General features: G+C 49.5%; 1 protein-coding gene across 1 annotated transcript in view; it reads left to right on the top strand.

Annotated features, from left to right (window-relative positions):
* Positions 1–287: 287 nt before the first annotated feature.
* The window catches only part of EML2 (echinoderm microtubule associated protein like 2), a 50,404-nt gene continuing 30,452 nt past the window's right edge, over positions 288–20,239 (top strand). The window contains 8 exon segments of the mRNA XM_006901239.1: positions 288–333; positions 336–458; positions 3,569–3,787; positions 3,887–4,010; positions 4,183–4,287; positions 6,044–6,072; positions 6,245–6,374; positions 18,870–19,019. Of these exon segments, the coding sequence (XP_006901301.1) occupies positions 288–333; positions 336–458; positions 3,569–3,787; positions 3,887–4,010; positions 4,183–4,287; positions 6,044–6,072; positions 6,245–6,374; positions 18,870–19,019 (926 nt within the window).

The following is a 20,239-nucleotide window of genomic DNA, read 5'->3' as shown; positions in this document are numbered from 1 at the left end:
CCCCTTCCAATCCTTCTGCATTCCTATTGGGGGAGAGGCCTGCGCGACAGGCTTTCATTGGTCCCGAATAGGAGAGGTGGGGGTCCAAGAGCGAGAAGAAGCGCCGCTGGTGGGCGGGGCCAGACGCTACCTAGGGGACTGCTCCGCACAGCCAATCCTGGCCCGAGGATTGTGTTGGGGGGGCCTGGCCTGGGGTGTCCCAAGCTCCTTTTCTGGGCATCCTGGGGGATGACTCGGGTGCCAGGTCCGGCGCCCGCCGCTTGATGCCGGGTGGGCCGAGCTGGGGGATGCTGGAACCGCGGGCGTTGCTATGGCAACGGGAGGCAGGGCCTGGGGGGGGGACCGGGCCCGGGCTGGGGCCGGGGGGGCCGGCGGTGGCTGTGGCGGGGCGATGGCGGAACGCGGCCCGGCCTTCTGCGGCCTCTACGACACGTCCTCGCTGCTGCAATACTGCAACGGTGAGACCCCCCCCCTTCATCACCTCTTACCCCGGCCCCGCCCAGGATGAATACGACACCTCTGGCCCCAGCCTCCTTCTTCCAAGTCCCCATTCCCAACCCTTGACGAGGATCCCCTTCCTCCCCCCGCAAACCCGGACCCCAGAGCTAGGCCTCTACTCCTCAAAGCCCAGATTGTAGCTCCCCCCCCCCCAATTCTCTTGGACCCTCCCTCCGCTCCAAGGTGGCTATGCTGAGAGAAAGGGAAGAACCCACAGTTCCTTGAGGAGGGACGAGGGGGACAACTGGATGTTGACTGGCTCTAGAACTCTGTCCTCCAGCCCCTCTAAAGTCTCAGGGACCTTCCTTCCTCCCCCTGACAAAAGAACAAATAAATCAGAGGGGGTTAGGGGGAGGGGTTGGTATTGGGTTGTGGGCAATGTGTGGGACCAGGTAGGACACCCAGAGGGCTCCTTCTCCTCTACTACCCCCTAAAAGCTCAGACACCACCTCTTTCCGCTAGACAAATGGATCTGATATCAGAAGGGTTATTCTGGTCTTAGACCCAGATGAAAGGGGGATATGGGCAGTGGAAGGGAGAAGTGGGAGGTGGGGGTTGGGCTCAGAGCAAAGGGCTGCAGAGGGAGGGGGAATGGTCAGGAGGGAGGAGAGGGCTTGAGTCATCATGGGGAGGGGGGATGGAGGAAGGGCAAGGTGTGGGATACAGCCAGCCTTTGTGGAGTAAGGACTGAAAGGTCATTTCAGTCAATGGTGTCCAGCTTGGTGTCCCACTCCCAGATGACCCAGAATGTCCATTTCTCAAAGGAACTCTGGCAACATATGGTGCAGTGAGTTGAGCTACTAGTTGAAAGGTCGGTGGTTTGAATCCCCCACTAGGTTTGGTTTGATTTGTCCGTCTAAAAGACGAGATGAAGAGGCAGCCCAGAGATTGGCCTGGATTCGAACACTGGCTCTATTACTAGAATGGCTGTGTATCCTTGTACACATATCTAGACCTCTCTGGGCCTCGATTCTCTTCTTGCTCTGCCTCATTCCTAAAATAGGTACAATAAAGCTGCGACCCGCTACTAGTTACAATGATGTAACCCTTAAGTGTTTGACTGGTAAACAAAAGATTCAAGTCCCACCGGTGGCTCTGTGGAAGGAAGACCTGGTGATATGCCCCCCACCTCCAAAGAGTAAAATCAAACAAAAACCTCCTTCACTGGATTTTGACTCAGCACATCTATATAACCTAAAAAACCCTATGAAGCAATTCTACTTTGCCACCTGGAGTTAACATGAGTCAAAAGTTACTTGGTGACGCTTAACAGTAAGAGTTGCTGGGAGCATTGAAAATCAAACAAACAAATGAAAAACGAAACTCAAACTCATTGCAGTGGAGTCCAACCCATGGGAACCCCCATGTGTCACACCGTAAAACTACTCTATTAAACTTTTGTGGGGTTATAATCTTCATAGGTGCAGATCGCCAGGCCTTTCTTTCGCTATTTTTAGCCCTCCTAACTTTCCCAGGGAGCAGTGGGTGCAAGAATTATAATTAATTATTCATGGAGCCCATACCGTGAGCCAGGAAGCATGACGCTAAGTGTTTTGCTTCCAAGAACAGATCTCATTCCTTTCTTTCTTTTTGAGTAGGATTATTGATATAGCAAAGTGGATGGAGGCAGGGCTCAACACAACCAAGTAATTGGATCCCAACCCCCCTTCTATTGGTTGTGTGACCTTGGGCGTGTCTCTGCATCTCCCGGCTCCCCCTTCCTGCCCCCGCTTCGTTCTTAGTTTCCTCCTTCGCAAACCGAGATGTCAATAGGGAAGAAGGCTTGGGCTCCCCATTACTTCTGAGTTCCAAGTCTCTTGTTTCTGAAAGAGCCCACCTTTCGATGTAGGTGCAGGCTCTGGACCGGGAAGGCACTGGTGGTGGGGGCAGGGCAAGCGAGGACCCACTGGTGATTTGGACCGGCGGGAAAGGGTAGGGAGGGGCGGGCAGCAGCACTGCGGAGAGCGACCAGCAGGCAGGGCAGCTCAGGCACGCGGTGTGGCAGGTGCGTGCAACCTCCACACTCGCCACTGCTTCTGGCACTTCCTTCACTTCCAGCTGGCTGGGAGCCAGGGCCACCTGGGCCGCGGCGAACCATGAGTCTGGGTATGAGTGGTCTGCACCGGGAAAGGGGAGGGGGCACCTCTGTCCTCCGCCCCTCCCACTCCGGGAAAATGCTGGAGGGAAATGTGCGGGGAAGTGCCGAGTCATTTTGGCTGCGCTCATGATGTGGAGAGGAAGGGCAACTCGTATCTAAAGAGTGAGGTACCTAAGAGGGGGAATAAAGAGGGGGACAGAGGAGGTGAAGTGAATATCAGTTTGGAAAGAGAGTTTGGGTTTGAGATCCAGGTCTGCATTCCCGGGTGAGCGATGCGCTACCTGCAATTCCCAAGACTCCCGCCAGGGGGCGAGAAACTTCTGTCCTTGCAACTGGCTCTGGGGTCGAACTCTTAATGAGAAGCGAAGGGTATGGAAAGAACCTTAGAACTTGGCAAGTCTTAGAAAGCATGTTGTTGTTGTTGCATGTGCCGTCGAGTCGCTTGCGATTCCTAGCGACCCTATGTACAAGAGTCCTAAACCCTGCTCTATCCTGTGCCAACTTAATTTGTCTCTGACATACCTTCCCTCATTACCGCAAAGCATAGCCATCATAAAATGCTGACATTTACCAGAGAACGTTTAGTCAATGTCACTCGGAGTGGGTTAATGTCAACTCTCAATTCTTGATCTTCATACATATTTAGCATCTTAGTCATAGAAGCTTCCAGCCTGCGTTGTATTATTTTCGATTTGCTGCGGGAATTATTAACTCTTATAAGGGACTTCCCCAAGGTCACATGACTCGGGCACTGAGACTGGGCGGGGGTAGTGTGGGGCCGACTGGAGGGCAGCGGGGATTTCCTTCTCCTCTGGAGCCCTCTTGGCTGATCTCCAAGCGTCCCTGTACCAGGCAGCGGGAGAGGAAGGGGGCGTGGTTGCTCCCCATGCGTGGACCTTGGAAGATGGGAGGGACGTCTCTGGCACTGGAGCCCCTAGGTGCTCCCCGCAGCCAGCGCTCCCCGCCTTCCAGATGACAATTTGTCGGGCACGAGCGGCATGGAGGTGGACGACCGCGTGTCGGCGCTCGAGCAGCGGCTGCAGCTGCAAGAAGACGAGCTGGCGGTCCTAAAGGCGGCGCTGGCGGACGCACTGCGTCGTCTGCGGGCGTGCGAAGAACAGGGCGCGACGCTGCGCGTGCGTGGCACCCCCAAGGGTCGGGCACCCCCACGTCTAGGTACCACAGCTTCAGGTATCCTGGCTACGACTAACGCGTTGAAAAGGGAGGGGACCAAACCCCAGATCTCTCACACCCTCACCATATTTCTGCCTTCTAACCCTATCTCTCCAGTTTGTCAGCTCTTGAAAGGCTTTCCCACCAGGACCCCCCTCAATGGCTCGGGACCCCCTCGGCGTGTGGGTGGCTATGCCACCTCCCCATCGTCGCCCAAGAAGGAATCGACCTTCGGACGTAGGTGAGGTACTGGAAACACTGGGGTCCCTAGCCTCCTCAGTGGGTCGCTGAGGCTGTTCCTATGCAGGAAGGACCCAGGTGTCCGGACTCCAGCAGCTGAGGGTGCCTGCGAGGCGAGCCCTTGCCCGCCCACAGTGCCCGCCAGCTGGCCACCTGATGTTCTCTCTTCCCAGTGGCCGCCGTTATCTGTCACCGGAGCGCCTGGCCTCCGTGCGCCGCGAGGACCCCCGCAGCCGCACCACTTCCTCCAGCAGCAATTGTAGCGCCAAGAAGGAAGGGTAAGCGCCAAGGGGGCGGGGTCATGTCACGAAACCTAGAGTTGGGTCCCATAGCGCTGGATGCGGGCACAGTGATGGAAGCTTACAGGGACCAATGTCAAGGTGGGAGGGTAAAAGTGGGGTGCCTACGAAGGAAGGGCTAATGCTGAGTTAATGGGGGGTGGGAACTGGCATGCGGAAGGCAAAGTCAGGGTCAATAGGGCAATCCAAGGTGGAAGTCTTGGTTTGTGGGCGTGACTAATACATCCTCCCAGAGTACTCGGCATTGGGTGGAAGTCTCATTGGAGATTCTGCTAGGGGCGTAATTTGAAGACATGATGTGTGTGTGTGGGGGGGGGGGGGGGGGGGGGATTCGCCCAGTTAGATCCCGGTCTTGGAAGCTGGGACCAGATGGGGGCGTGCCAGATGGCAGAGGCCTTGACTGGCGGCAAAGGACCTGCTGGGGTAGGCGGGGCTATTAGCGGGCGTGGCCAAACCTAGAACGATGGAAGCATAATGGAGACTCGATGGACTCCACCCGGGGATCGTGGAGGTGTGGTCAGCGTGCCAGTGGGGCCAGCGTTGGGTAGGATCCCCCCTGACGTCAACCTAGGGTAGGGGCAAACCGAGGAGCTGGTGGTGTTTGGAATGCTGGGCGTGGCTAGCTACTTGGGGGCGTGACCACGTGGCAGATTTGAGGGGTAAAAATCCAGGGGTGGGGGTCTTCATTCATTCATGGTCGGATCTTGGAAACTGGTTGGAACTAGGGGTAAACTGGATCACAAAATTTGCATTGCAACCCTTCTCATATAAAAGCAAACCCCTCTATAGCTTATGTGTCAGGGATTTTATACAGTTGGATACTCGCCCCAATCAGGTAGATAACGTTTAACATCATTTGAAAAAGAAGGAAACTGAAGCAGGGAGAGGATGGGTTATTGGTCCACAGTTAGAAAGTGGTATAATTAGAGTTCCAACTAAGGCAGGTGCGCTTCTGAGGTCATGCTTCCAGCCCCCACGCCCCTCTCAAGAGCCTGGTGTCAGGATCCCACGGTCTGGGATGCGGGACTGGGTGTGACCCGCAGGCTCCGGGGTTCGGCCCCCGGAGGTCGGGCCTGGGTGGGGCGGCGCGGCGCCTCCCAGGGCCGGAAGCGGCGGAGTCGATCCCGGCTCCACCCCCGGCCCCGAAGCTCCACCAGTCGCCGCCATGAGTAGCTTTGGACCCGGGTGAGACCCTCTTACCGACCTCCTCTGCTCTCCCACTGCCGGTTGCTGCGTCCTAGACCGCCCCCCTTCCCGGGGACCCCGGCCAGCGAGCCTTCCCTCTTTCTCCGGCGCTGGGACTGCAGAGACACGCCCCTTCCCTTAGACCTTCAGCGTGTCCCTGGCTACTTAAAGTTTGGGGAGCCCGGTGACTGCGTCGTGAGGGGGGTGGGTCGCTGCGCCTGGTGGTGCTCGAGGGAGGGGTCCCTGGTGACTCTCCTTTTGCAGGATGGCGTCGCTGGCGCTTCGTGCTGTGTGATCTTGGGCGATCGCTGCCTCTCTGGGCCTGTGTCTTAGGCTCTGCATGCTCAACCGAGCAAAGCACACGGCCTGCAGAGAGCCAGCGCTCCGCTCCTTCCGCGGCCCCGCTTTTCGTCGGAGACCTCGGGGAAGCACTGGATTGGGCGTGGGATGGGATGGCTTCTCCCCTTTTCAGACCTGCCCACCCCCCGAACCCCCCACAAGGCACTTACTATTTTCCTCCTTTTTCTTTTTTTTTTTCCTTTCCTGGCAGGAAAACCAAAGAAGTTATCTTCAGCATGGGTGAGTGGGGAAAGGAGTTATGGGGAGGGGCTTGGCCTGAAGCCTGCTGGAGAGCTGGGTCTTGAGCTCTCTGGCCTCAGTTTCCCCACTTGTATAGAAAAAAAAAATGCAGCCTGAAGGGGAGAGAGAGGAGAGAGATGGGGAGCAATGCTTGAACTCTGGTGTCCTGCAGAGGAGGGTTCCGTGAAGATGTTTCTGAGGGGCCGCCCAGTGCCCATGATGATTCCGGACGAGCTGGCGTCCACCTACAGCCTGGATACGCGCTCGGAGCTGCCGGCCAGCCGTCTCAAGCTCGACTGGGTGTATCCTTTTGCTCATTCTACCAAGTGCTCCTTAGAAGGAAAGATTGTGGGACTTTGTCTCACATATTTCGGGCATGTTGTCAGGAGGGCCCAGTTCTTGGGAAAGGACCTTGTGCTTGGCAAGGGGCAGCGTCAGGAAAGAGAGAAAGAGTCTCAATGAGACTGACGCAGCGGCAGCGGCAATGGGCATAAACTCAGCAGCGATGGAGTCACCGATTGCCGGTAGCATCGCTCGGTTGAGTTTACTGCTCGGCGTGTAACAAGAATTTACTCCTCAAGTAAGGCGTCCTCGTGGTATATAGTGCATGGTGTGCTGGATGATTGAGAAATCAGCAGTTCGAATCCACCTGTAGGTAGGGTGTGAGGAAGATGAGGCAGTCTCCTCCCACAAGGATTTACAGCCTCAGAGACCAGATGGAAGGTGAGTTGGGATGGACAGCAATGGGTGTAGTTTTTTTAGTTTAACCCCTGCAGGACGCTCTGGTGACCTGGAGGTAAGACATTGTGCTGCCAATGCAAAGGCATGTGGTTCAAATCCACCAGCAGCCCTGCAGGAAAAAGACGTTTTCCTTCTGTATGATTTACAACCTCTGAAAATTTGCTGGAGGGTCAGCTATGAATTGGTTCCTATTCGACAGCACATAACAGCAGGAACCATATAAGGAACCCTGGTGGTGCTGTGGGTAAGCGCTTAGCTGTTATCTGAAGCTGGGTTGTCTGAACCTGCCAGAAAGCTCAGATAACGACAATCTTTTCCTGTGAAGATACACAGCCTTGGAAACCCTATGGGGCAGTTCTAGTCTGTTTTCTGTGGACGTGATGAAATTGAAATTGTCTCTGTGGCAAATGGTTTTGATGTTTTGGTCCCTAAAGTGAGGAGCTCGGGTGGTCCAAGAGTTACGCTCGTGGCTGCTCACCAGAAAGTTTGACAGTTGGAACTCACCAGGTGCTCTGTTGGAGAAAAATGGCGCAACCAGCTTCTGCAAAGATTACCACTTTGGAACCACTTCGGGGGCAGTTCTGCTCTCTTTCATGGAGTCTCTGTGAATCAGAGACTGTTAATCAGTGAGGATTAGGTTAATTACTCTTTTGCATGCCTCAGACAGGAGGAGAAAAAGGTGTTTAAGTGGGAGGCTGCAGGACGAAGGGACATTACACTGAGGGGACTTCCTGGCCTTGGTGTCAGAGGCACAGGAAGACTCCAGCCCTGCAGAGGAAAGCAGATTGGCTGGAATGCCTTCATGGTTTATTATTCTGGTGGTGAGGTATATCACACACTACACTAACTGCCAGGTCAACAGTTCGAATCCACCAGCTGCTCAGCAGGGAAGAGGTGGGTAGTCTTCCTGCTGCATAAACGTTTACAGCCTCGGAAATCCAACGGGGAGGTCTCTGTGAGTCAGAATCGACTGGAAGAAAGTGAGTTGGTTTTCTTTGATGGGATTTGAATATAACACATGTTTACCGAACACCTTCCTTCCGTATGTCAGATTTTTTCCTGCATTCAAGCTGTGTTCTTCAGTAGGTGTGCCTTCTAGAATGGAAAATCACATGGCACCGCCGGAAGCCAACAATTGACTTAACCAGGCCTTTTCAGTCACTGATAAATCCAGGAAGACAGGAGACGTAAGGTCACAGGAGGAGGAGGAGGAGCGGTGAGGTTTCTTTCAGGAGGGAACATTTCAGTTGAGAGTGGAACAGTTAGAAAGCTCATGGAAGGAGCGAGAAAAACATACTTGAGGCTGAGGGCAGAGTATGTGCAAGGGCCCTGTGGCTGGAATGAGCAGAGTGTATTTGGGAAATCAAAGAGGTGAATAGCAGCTGAGCGCTTTTGCTTATAGAGTGGGTTGGAGCCCTGGGCCAGTTGCTGGCTGGTGATAGGACCTTTTTTAAGTCACAGTGAGTCACCTTCCTGAGCCTCAGTCATCTCCTCTGAAAAATGAGTTTCAGAATCTCAGACTCATATAATTGTGCATTAATATATAAATACTAAACCTCCTGCTATGAAGTTAATTCCAACTCCAAGCCACCCTGTAGGATGGAGTGATTGTGACCATCAAGTTGGAACTGACTCTTAGCTGCTTCTCCAGTGGGTTTATCAGAGGCTATACATCTCATGGGAGGAGTGTGTCCATCTTTCTCCTCCAGAGCAGCTGGTCGATCAGAACCCTCTACCTTGCGTTGGCAATTCAACTCCTTATCCACTAAGCCACCAGAGCTCTCTGTCGGGCAGATTAGAACGGCTCTGTAGGATTTCCAAGGCTGTAAATCTTTACAAAAGCAGACTGCCACATCTTTCTCCAGTGAAGTGACTGGTGGGGTCCAACTACTAACCTTTCAATTAGCAGCCAGTCACTTTAGCCACTGTGCCACTAGGACTCTTGATGAACACGCCCATAAACAGGGACTAGTAAAATGATTTGGAAGCAGCAGTGCTGTCCACTTCCTAAACAACATGCCTCTGGAAACTCAAGGAACTTTGATAAATGACGATAGTTATAGAAAGGCTTCAGGCCTTTTGTTCCTAGGGTCGCTATGAGTCGTGCTTGACTCGATGGCAATCAACAACAACAGTAAAATGATGAATCTTTATGGAAGGAACCTAAGTGACACAAGTGATTCAGAAACAGCTGCTGTCTTAAAAAATGGCAGTTCAGACGCACAGGGGCTCTGCAGAAGAAAAGCCTGGCAAGTCAAGGAAACTTGGAAGGCAGTTCTGCCCTGTGACACATGTGAGTTGGGGGCTGATTCAGTGGCAGCCGGCAAAAGTAACAATCTTCATTGAGCATTTTTTTCTGTACCTAAGCTCTCCCTCTGGTGGCCTACTGGTAAGAAGCTGCTCTGCAGTCCCAAAGGCATACAGTTCGAATCCACCGGGTGCTCCATAGGAGAAAGATGGGCTGTCTCCTTCTGTGCGTTTTCCTGCCTCTGAAAACCTGCTGGAGATTCAGCTGTGAGTCGATTCTGACGTGATAGGACACAGCATACATCATCAGCATTCTCTATACCATGCATTGTTCTAAGTTGTCAACAGGTATGAAAGGTTCGTGGTTCAAATGTCTCAGCCGCTGTGCAGGAGAAAGATGAGACAGTTGGCTTCAATTAAGATTCATCGCCGTGGAGGCCTGACAGAGGGTTGACATGAGCTGGAATTCACTGAACAGCAGACGGTTTAGTTTTTTTACTTTCGTTGAAGGAGCCCTGGTGGCAGTGTGTTGAAGCACTTGATGGCAGACTGAAAGGTCAGTGATCCACCAGCTCCCTCTGCAGGACGAAACCAGGTCAGTGTGCACCTGAGAAGACCTGCAGCCTTGGGAAGAGTATGAGGCGGTCCTGCTCTGTCTGGCAGGCTTGCTAGGAGTTGGCATACACCTTGGTAGTGGGCTTGGATTGAATTTTCTCATTTGTAGCATTGAGAACGTGTTTTCCCAGCCAACATTTTTCTGGAAGGGAAGGTCAGCAGGTTGGAAATGACTCCCCCATTTTGCAGAGGAGAAAACTGAGGCGGAGAGAGAGGACCGAGCTCTGTCCTAGCGCCTCCACTTTCTGGTTCCAAAGAGCTCAGATAGCCTAGAGGCAGCATTCCAGGCTCCAGTCTCAGCTCAGTCTCTCTGGCCCTTGGTCTCTGCTCTGGCAGAGGCAGGGAGGTGGATGAAATGACTTGGCCTTCTGACAGCGCAGAGCCTCCTGGAGGCTGCTAGAAATATTCACGGGAAACAGGCCAAGCTGCTGTGCCAGGCTGGGCTTGGTAAGCACAGGGTCAGAGGCAGCTGAGATTGCAAAAATCCATGTGGGCCACAGTTCCCCCATCACTAAATAGCTGCAGGGTGGAGCGGGTTCTTTGGGGTCAGGATTTGATAGCTGGGACTGGGCCATTTTGTTGCTTTCTTTGTTCTCTCTTCCAGGAAGTCCTCCTTGATTTCCTGGCATCCTTAGGTGTCCCTTCAAGACCAAACCCAGACCCTCTGCCATCAAATCAGTTCCAACTCATAGCGATCCCGAGATGGAGTAGAACTGTCCTATAGGGCTTTAGGGTTGTTGTTTTTTAACAGAAAGTCATAGATACTTTATTTTACTTCTAAATCCAAAAGCTAGGTCGCATAGGGTTTTTATAACTGTAAAACATGACAGAAGCTGACTGTCTTCTGTGGAGTGGCTGGTAGGTTTGAACCACTGACCTTTTCATTACCAGCCACATAGCTGAATGTTTTAATCACAGTGCTGCCAAGAGCTGCTAGTGTTCACACATTTGACACTCAAATTATTTTTTTAAATCTACTAAGGCTGAGCCAATGTCTATAATAGCCTCAGTCCTGCCTTCATGGGGTTCATAGACTAATGGGAACACAAATATGCTGGTGATGGTTAAGAGTGGACAGGACTGAAGTGGTAACTCACAGGGGTTTAAGAGAACATTGAAGGGACAGCTGACCCATCCAGGTCATCAAGGAGGGCTTCCTAGAGGAAGGGAAACAGAAATGTACAAAGCAACACAATCTCAGTCACCATGGGCCTCACGGTATAAGTGGGGAATATGAACATAAGAGATAAGCTAGTTAATTATTGGATGGAATAAGTACAGTGGAGGAAGTGAATCGTGGTGGAGGTGACAGCTAGAAAGGGTGATGGGTGGAGTGTATTAGACAAAGGGAAAGGTTTGTACCAAGGCCTGGGATGGTAGTAATGACCTTGGTATTTTGAGAGGCACTTTGGAATCAGTATCTTAGTTAGCTAAGTGTGTAATGGAAATACCATAAATGACACAGACGTTTATTGTTTCACAGTTTAGGACACTCACTACACTCATTATCATTGAGTGGGAAACAACTCATAGTTGCCCCTCTAGTGGGTTTTGGAGGTTGTAAATAGCATAGGATAAGATTGCCTATCTTTCTCCTGTGCCACTGATCAATTCAAACTACCTGAGAGGTGTGGTCTCTTGGTCTGCAGGTGCAACTCCATTTGAACTGTCAGAGCTCTTTAGGAGAATAGAAGTTTCATTTCAAGGTGCTGGCTCCAAGGGAAACCTTTCTCTCCGTGTTACCTCTGAGGGAAGGTCTTTGTTGCCTTTCAGCATCTGGAGATTCCCATGAGTCTTGGCCTCCTCCTGGGTCAAGGAGGTTCTCAGCACAGGTACCCTGGATCCAAGGGATGAACTCTTCTTTCTTGGTGGTGGTAGTAGTAGTAGGTTCCTTGGATCTCCGCTTGCCTGCTTGGATCTCTTTTGTATCAAAAGAGATTGACTCATAATCCAGCCTGATCTTGTAGTTTGTGTTCCATCTCATCACCATCATGGTTGGTGTGGAGAGTTGTCCATTTCCGATTCATATCACACCTCACGTACAACAGCGGTGAACCTGTCTGTTCTTGTGCCAGCCTCACTGTCTCAGGTGTGTTGATCCTATTGTAATTATGAGCTCAATCTGTCTTCCTCTTTTTCTTTAACCCTTTACTAAGCATGATATCCTTTTCCAGAGATCAGTTCTCTTGATAACATGGCCAAAATAATGAGAGATGAAGCCTCTAACCTTATAGAGGTTAGAACTGACACCGTTTAGGATAGTTCTGTCAGAGTACAAAAGTGGAAAGTTGCTGCACTGCAGTCCCAGAGGTGTGCGGTTCGAATCTACCAGAAGCTTTACTGGAGAAGCAGGACAATCTCCTCCTGTACCAGTCAGATTCAATTTGACGGTACACACAAAATAATAAAAAAATTTTAACAAAGTGGAAAAATTTTAACAAAGTGGAAGGTAATTATGTACTATTGCCAATCATGGGCTGATCTGATAGACACATAATTTGGGAGGGGCATAATTCAATCCATGACTGAGGGTACCAGAGGTCAGGAGCCTGGCTAAGTAAAGCTAGGAAAAGGCAGGGTCCATTAAACCAGTGGAAGGAGCTTGGACTTCCTCTTAGGAACCCTGGGGAGCTCTGAACAGGGAGAATGCCAGCCATTCCTTCAAAAGATACTGAACTCAGCATCTGTTGTGGACTCTGAACAAAATGGACAAAAGCTCTCTGTCCTCCTGGAGCGGACACTCTAGTTGGAAAGACCAATAATAAACAGGATCAGCAAGTTGGTTGCTGCTAATTGCATTACTGGCTGGTGTCCAGTCTATTCTGACTCATAGTGACCCTCCACTGAGTTTCTGAGGCTGTAAATCTTTCCAGGAGACTGCCTGTCTTTTGTCTTTTGGAGCGCTAGTGGATTCGAACTGCTGACCTTTTAGTTAGCAGCACAACACGTAATGCACTAAACCACTGGAGTCCCTTAACTGCATTGGAGGAGTGTAAAGTAGGGATGGGGGACTAGGACAGTGGCTTTGCCGTTTTAAATATCATATTCAGAAGAGTCCTCTTTGAGAAGCTAGCAGGGAAGCAGAGACCCCAGGGAGCTGAGGGAGTCATAGATGGGTCAGTAAGAGAGTGGTGGCATCCATAAGATCGGTGTCAGTGGAGCTCTGGTGGCCTAGTGGCAAGAAGTTGCAACTACAATCCCAGAGGTGCATGGTTCGAATCCACCAGATGCTCTGCCGGGGAAGGAGGGGCCATCTCCTCCTGTACCAGTCAGATCTGATTTGACGGTACACGCACACAAAAATAATAAAATAAAATAAAAATATTTAAGAAAAAGAATAACAAACTGTTTAAAAAAAAAAGATCGGTGTCAGCTTCCTCCCTGCCATGGACGACTCCTGTTCCAGACCATACAAAATCCTTTGTTAATGCTTGTTATTATTATCAATTTTATTAATGTTGTTTTTGTTATATGCCGTCATATCACCTGCGACTCGTAGCAACCCTATGCACAGTAGCTCTGAACCCTGCCCTATCCTGAGCCAATCTCACTGTCTCCAACACACCTGCCCCTCTTACTCCAGTCACTGTGTCAAACCATCTCATCCAGGGTCTTCCTCTCCTGCATTTCCCCTCCGCCCTTCCAAGCATAATGTTCTTCTCCAAGGACTGGTCCCTCCTGGCAACATGCCTGAAAGTAGGTGAGGTGGTGCTTCAAAGTCCTTGCTTCCAGAGAGCAAGTTGGTTTCACTCTTGCTTAAACAGACCTGTTTGTTCTCTTGGCAGTCCATGGTATGTTCAATATCTTCTCCAGCACCACAACTCAAAGACATGGATTCTTCTGTCATCCTTATTCATTGTCCAGCTCTCTGATGCATAACAAGTAATTGCGACGACCATGGCTTGGATCAGGCGCACCTTAGTCTCTAGTCTGACATCTTTGCACCTTAGCTAAGCCATTTTAATAAATAGAATAATATAAACCAAGTTTGTCCTTGGAGGCGAGGATTTTGAAGCTCCATCTCATATACTTTGGGCATGTGGCCAGGAGGGACGAGTCTTTGGAGAAGGACATCATGCTTGGAAGGATGGAGGGAGAGTGCAGGAGAGGAAGAGCCTGGATGAGGTGGATTGACACAGTGACTGGGGTAATGGGAGTAGGTGTGTCAGAGTCAGTGAGACTGGATTAGGATGGGACAGGGTTCAGGGCTATTGTACATAGGGTCTCTATGAGTTGCAGGCAGCTCGATGGCACATAAAACAATATGTGATAAATATAGCTGTAAATTGCTTAAGTGCAGTATTTTTTAGGTTCTTTAAATAAAACTCAGATTCAGTGCTGCCTAGGCAGAACCAACTCATAGCTGACCCTCCACTGGCCTTTCAGAGGCTGTAAATGACAAGGGAGATTGTTTATCTTTCTTTTGTGGAGCTGCTGGTAGACTCTTAACTGCCAGAGATGTGTAGCCTTGGGTTTCACAGCAAAGCCTATGGAGTACACTGCAGAGCGCCCTAGAGCACATGAACACCAGCCACCAGGCTCCTTTATAAAATGTATCTCAGTTGAGTTGCAGCATCTGTGGGTTACGACATGATTAACTGAACGGAAACTTTTTTTTCTGGTTTCCTTACAGTCATTTTGATGTCACTCCCTCTGACCTTTGTCACCCAGTGTCACTCCCATAGGGACACAACTGGGGAAGAACATTGAGGTAGAGGGAACAGCAAGTGCAAAGGTCCTGCGGTGATCATGGAGGAGATTAGAGTGGCTGAAGTCGTGCAGATGTAAGGACATTTTCTGTGCTATGTCTGAGTGTAATGGGAACTGGAGGAGGAGGTCAGAACAGAGGGTGAAAGTGAGAACAGAGGGTGAAAGTGAGCTGGCTTCGGTGGGAGCAGATTTTCAAGGCTTTTCTAAGGAGAAAGGGCGTATATTAGGTTCTTCTGGCTTCTGTAATAATTACTATAATCTAGGTAGCTGAAAACAACAAACCTTTATTCTCTCACAGTTATAAAGGCCGAAAGTCTGAAGTCAAGGTGGTGACTGACCCATCCTGCCCTCAGAGGCGAGAACAGGTTGAATACCTCCCTCTTAGCTTCTGGTGGTTCCGCAGCTGTTAACCTTTCTTGACTTGCGCTGCATCCCCCCAAATCTCTGCTTTCATCTTCACCTGGCTTGCTCTTGTAGCTATACATCCCTTGAGAATTTCTGCAAGAAGGCGGCTTGCATTTATTGCATAAAAGCTTGCATTTGTTGCATCTCTGCATAAATATATATTGCATATAGCTTTTATTCTATATCTTATACCTTGTCCCCATTCTTACTATCTCCACCTGTTGTTTTTTTAATTACTGTTAATTTATGCTCTCTGCTTCCTAAAATCCTTATCTGTGCTTTAAATGAACTGTTGTCAAAGTACAAACAAAATCTGCTACCCTAGGGTTGATCCTATCAGGTTTTGGGGCCCTTAACGTTTGTGGATGCAGACTGCCTCAGCTTTCTCTCTCTTTTTTTTATTATTATTAATTTCAGTGAAAATGTACAGAGACTTTGGATTTCCATTCATTCATTGTTGCACTTTCCTCCCGGCCCACCGCTCCCCGCTTCCCCCCACCCCAGTGCACTCCTCTCTTTGAAAAGTAAAAGAAAAATTCTTTCATTATTATACAGTCCCTCCCCCCAGGTCCACTCCACTGTGCAGCCTTCATTCCGGACTCCAGTCATGACAATAATACCCAATCCCATATCCCTTTTAAACAGTTCTCTCCCTCATCTGCTTCAGTGCAGTATATATTATTTATCCGATCTTTCTCAGTCTCCCCGCAACCCTGATGCAAACTGGTGACTTTTTTGGTTTACAGCCTAACAAACCTAACACACTTTGCCAGCAGGGCTCTTTATAGTTTAAGGCTGACTTTTTATTAATTGCATTAAATGCTTGTTCAGTGTAAAAATTACTTCATAGACTCACTTTGTCTCAAAATTTAAAGATCGTTTCCAAGCATTATTTTGGAGTTCTTGCAGTCTCCCTGGACCCAGTAAGTCTGGTTTCCATAGGAATTTGGCATTCTGTTCCACATTGTCTCTCCCTTTGATGAAGATCCTTTTGTCCTTGTTCGACATACAGTTAGTTATAGAGTTGGGCCTAGTTCTAGCCTCAAGGTAGTGGAGGTAGTCATTTGAAGAGACCGTTAAACTTGTGGTCCATTTCCTTCTCCAGTTCTTGGTTCTCTCCTCCTCTGCTGTTCCAGATGAATAGAGACCAGTTGTATCTTTGGTGGCCACTAAACCAAACCCACTGTCTGTAAGTCAAGCCTCACTCCTAAGTGATCTTGTAGGTTAGAGTAGAATTTCCCATAGAGTCTCCAAGGCTGAAAACAGATAACCTCATCTTTCTGACATTTTTGGTTAAGCAGCCACATTCCTTCCCCACTTTACCCCCCAGGATCCTGGGTGCCCACTGTTCCTGTTGGTAGGAACTGTCAATCCGTTGCAACTTAAAGTGACCATTGAGGGGGGGGCAACAGATTTGAACTTTGTCCTGTGCTGATTCATCCTCATGATAAGCTTGAGCTGGTTATTGTAATCACTGTATCAGTACATCTTGTTGAAGATCCACCTCTCTTTGCCAGCATGATAGCAAAGCTTTAAAACCCCAGGCACCATTCACGGAAGTAGTCAGTTAATTGACTGGAGAGACCCTTTCTCTTCTCTGTCTAGTCTTTTCTCTGCCTTATAAGGATACATGGCTCCTGATGGTTCTCTATTGGGTTTTCGAGGCTGCAAATCTCTGTGGACGAGGCTGTCTGTTTTTCTCCCATGGAGCAGCTGATGGGCTCCAACTGCCAATCTTTACTGTTAGCAGCCCCATAGCACGACCCTGAATTTAAGACCCACCTGGATGATCCCATTTTGAGATCCTGAACCTAAGTGCAGCATCAGAGATCCTTTCACATTTACAGATGCTAGATGTGTAAACCTCTCTCTAGAGAGATTGGCCTAGTGGACAGAAAGTTATGCTACCAAGCCCCAAGGTGGGTGATTTTAATCTGCAGCCCTCAGGCCTGGTTTAAATCGTTTTTCTGTCAAACATGCTTCTAGGTGGTAGAGCACTGGTCTGTCCATTTGCTGTACAGAGGTAACTCTTCGTTGCTGTGATGCTGAACTGTGACACTGATGTGTCAAATGTGATAATGGTTACCCATGGTGGACAGTGTTTGGTGGAGCTTCCTGATTAAAACAAGCCTGGAAGCAGGAGTGGTATCCACTTCCGGAATGGCTTGCCTCCGGAAACTCTGTGAACAGTGCTCACGTCTTCATTCATAGGGTTGGCACCTAACAACCACAACAGATGTGTAAATAACACACATCAAAACACATCAAACAGTTGAGTTTTTGACCAAGGGTGGAGGCCTGCTTATGGGCGTGTCTTTAAAAAAAAACGGTACAGCCTGAGGGTCAAATTTTTAATTTTAGAATAAATATTCTTTAGGTGAAACATCAACCGTTTGTCTTTTTCCTGTTCTGTGATACTGAACTCTGTGCCATAGTCATGTCAAATACCATAATGGTCACCCATCACGTACAATGTTTGGAGGAGCTTCCAGATTGTTTCAGGTTGGGAAGCAGGAGCGGCATCCACTTCCTAAACTAAATGCCTCTGGAAACTATAAATGTACAGAAATGGTGTTAATTATAGAACAGAGTTCAGGTCTTGTGCATGGGTCACTATGAGTCGTATTCGACTTGACAACACTTAACCGCTGCTAAGTGAGACTAGTGCTGTTCTATCTGGAGGAACATTCTTCTACTTTGTACATCACTCTTTGTCAATGTGCTGTATGAAGGAATCTGGGTTTGCGGTGATGCTGAATCTTGTACCATTGGGGTATCAAATACCATAATGGTTTCCAGTGTGGACAAGTGTTTGGTGGAGCTCCCAGTTGTAAAACAGGTTTGGAAGCAGGAGTGGCATCCACTTCCTAAACCACATGCCTCTGGAAACTCTACGAACTTGGAGAAATGACAACAGTTATGGAAAGGCATTAGGTCTTTTGTTCATAGAGTCGCTCTGAGTTGTGCTCAACTCGACAGCAATCAACAACAACAGACGTGTAGATACAAATATATTTTGAGGATCCACTATCCAACTCACTATGGAAGAACAAACAATAAAATCAAGCCCACTGCTGTTGAATTGATTCCCAGTCATTGGTCATCATGACCCTGTAGGCCCGAGAAGAATACCCCATTGGGTTTTCTGGGCAGTAAAATGTTATGGAAGCTGATTGCCTAATCTTTCTGCCACTGATGGTAAATTGCTGACCTTTTGATTAGAAGCCAAACACTTAACCCCTGCATCTCCAGGGCTCCTCAAGGGAAGGAACAGAAGTAAAAAACCAAACCCCACTCGCATTGATTAATTCCAAGGCTGTAAACATTTTCTTTTTTTCCCTTTTCCTTATTTTTTTTAATTAATTAATTTATTTCTTTACACATAACTGTCCCTTTTCCTTATTGTATACCGATGAGTCAGATCCGACTGGTACAGGAGGAGATTGCCCCTCCTTCTCCAGTGGAGCATCTGGTGGATTTGAACTACGCACCTTCAGGATTGCAGGCTCAGCTTGTTGCCACTAAGCCACTGGCTCTCCCTTAAACATTTTCTTAAAGGAGGAATCTGTCTTCTATTTTTTCCCAAGAAGTGGCTGGTGGTTTTGAACTGATGACCTTCTGCTTAGTGGCCCAACATGATTCTCTGGTGGCACTCACTAACCATTGCAAGTTGTGCTGCAAATGCAGAGGCAATGCATCCATCTCTGGTGGTTCGAATCCATCCATCCGTGGAAGAAAGATAGGCAGTCTCCTCCGATCACATGGTGGACAGTTGCTATGAGCTGAAACCAGTTCAGTGGTGATGAGAGAGAGGTGTGATTCTGTGTGATTCTCTGTGTGTGTCTGTGTGTGTGTGTGAGAGAGAGAGAAATAGAGGGAATGAGAGACGGAGAGGGAGAGAAGAAGGGGAGGGAGGGGGGAGAGAGAGACACGGAGAGGGAGAGAAGAAGAGGAGGGGACAGAGAGACAAATCACTGAGTTGGGAGCAGGAAGGCATAATTACATTGCTGACTGGGGCTGCCTGGAAGTCTCCCAGCACCGCCAGTCAGGTTCCTTAACCAGCCCCTGGGCGCCTCCAGCTACGGTTACCGAGGTCGAGACTGCAGGGCCAACCTTTACCTGCTGCCCACTGGGGAGGTGGTGTACTTTGTGGCCTCCGTGGCCGTGCTCTACAGTCTGGAGGAGCAGAGACAGCGACACTACCTGGGCCACAACGATGACATCAAATGGTGAGCACTGGGACCTTGTCCTGGGGGAGGGGACCTGACAGCCCTGGCTCAGAGCCTCGTCTAGGCCCGTTTCAACATCACAGCAGCGGCTGGACCCGACCTTTGCCTTACTTCTTACTTTTTAGAAAAAAACACCAGCTGCCATCAGGCCAAATTCAGGGGTGGAAAAAATGGATGGATGGATAGATAGCATGGGCAGTCTGCTGATTTTATATATATATATATATAGTCAGGATTCCAGATGTTGGTGACTTTATTCAAATGCCTGCATTTCCCCTCAGTTTTAAAAAATTCCGAACAGGCATTCTAGAGAGCATTTTGGAGCCCGTAGTGGCCTGTTTATTTATTTATATTTAATTTAATTTTATTATTTGTGTGTGTGTACCGTCAAATCGGATCTGACTGGTACAGGAGGAGATTGTCCCTCCTTCTGCAGCGGAGCATCGGGTGGATTCGAACTGCGCATCTCTGGGATTGCAGTGCAGCTTCCCACTAGCCAACAGAGCTTTTTGTTTTGTTGTTGTTAGAGACGCCTTTAAATGACTTACTGTGCCTGGTCTGGACCCTGTAGGCATTTGGATTACATTCCTCCATGTACACATTTGTGGGGTGCGCACGCACACATTCTCACCCCTTTTGCGTGCCCATACTTGACTGGGGTGCCGCTGAGCAGTTTCTATTTTAACCGTTGCCGTTTGATTAATTACCAGTTTGCTATCAAAAGTGAATTAAAGCGGATCCTTTCCTGAGAGCCTCCATGGATTAAGTCCAGATTGTGTGCTCTTTTCTCCCCGAAACACTTTTATCTACGTGCCCAGCTTTGCCTCTAAGTTGTAGCAGGAAGGGGCTAGAGCTGGCAGTTGGACGGGCAACGGAGCTTATTTTTTCCTGTCTAGCCCAGAGTCTGGATGTGGGTGTTCTTTGGCTGTGATTGTTTCCAATGAGCCCGAAGGGAAAGATTTGAAGGAGACCAACCAGGGTGCATTTGCTCCCCACCCACGTAGAGGGAGTCCTGGTGACTCCCCTTTTTTGGAGTGGCTTTGTCTTCAGTCCACATCAGCCTCTCTGGGCTCCTCTCCATGCTGCCTGTGATTCCCTGAGCAGCCTACATGATTTACCAGTGCCCGGGTTGTAGGGCTCCGGTTTGGGTCTGTGCAGTGACAGGCGCTGGCTTGTCTAAGAGAACTGCTTGGAGGAAGCCCTTTAGGCTGCAGCTCAAG

This window comes from Elephantulus edwardii, unplaced genomic scaffold (genome assembly GCF_000299155.1).
Source record: "Elephantulus edwardii isolate Elephantulus edwardi_28Jun2011 unplaced genomic scaffold, EleEdw1.0 scaffold00315, whole genome shotgun sequence".
Classification (NCBI taxonomy): Eukaryota; Metazoa; Chordata; class Mammalia; order Macroscelidea; family Macroscelididae; genus Elephantulus; species Elephantulus edwardii.
Note: the sequence above shows the minus strand (reverse complement) of the source record. Positions and strands in the feature narration are given on the sequence as shown.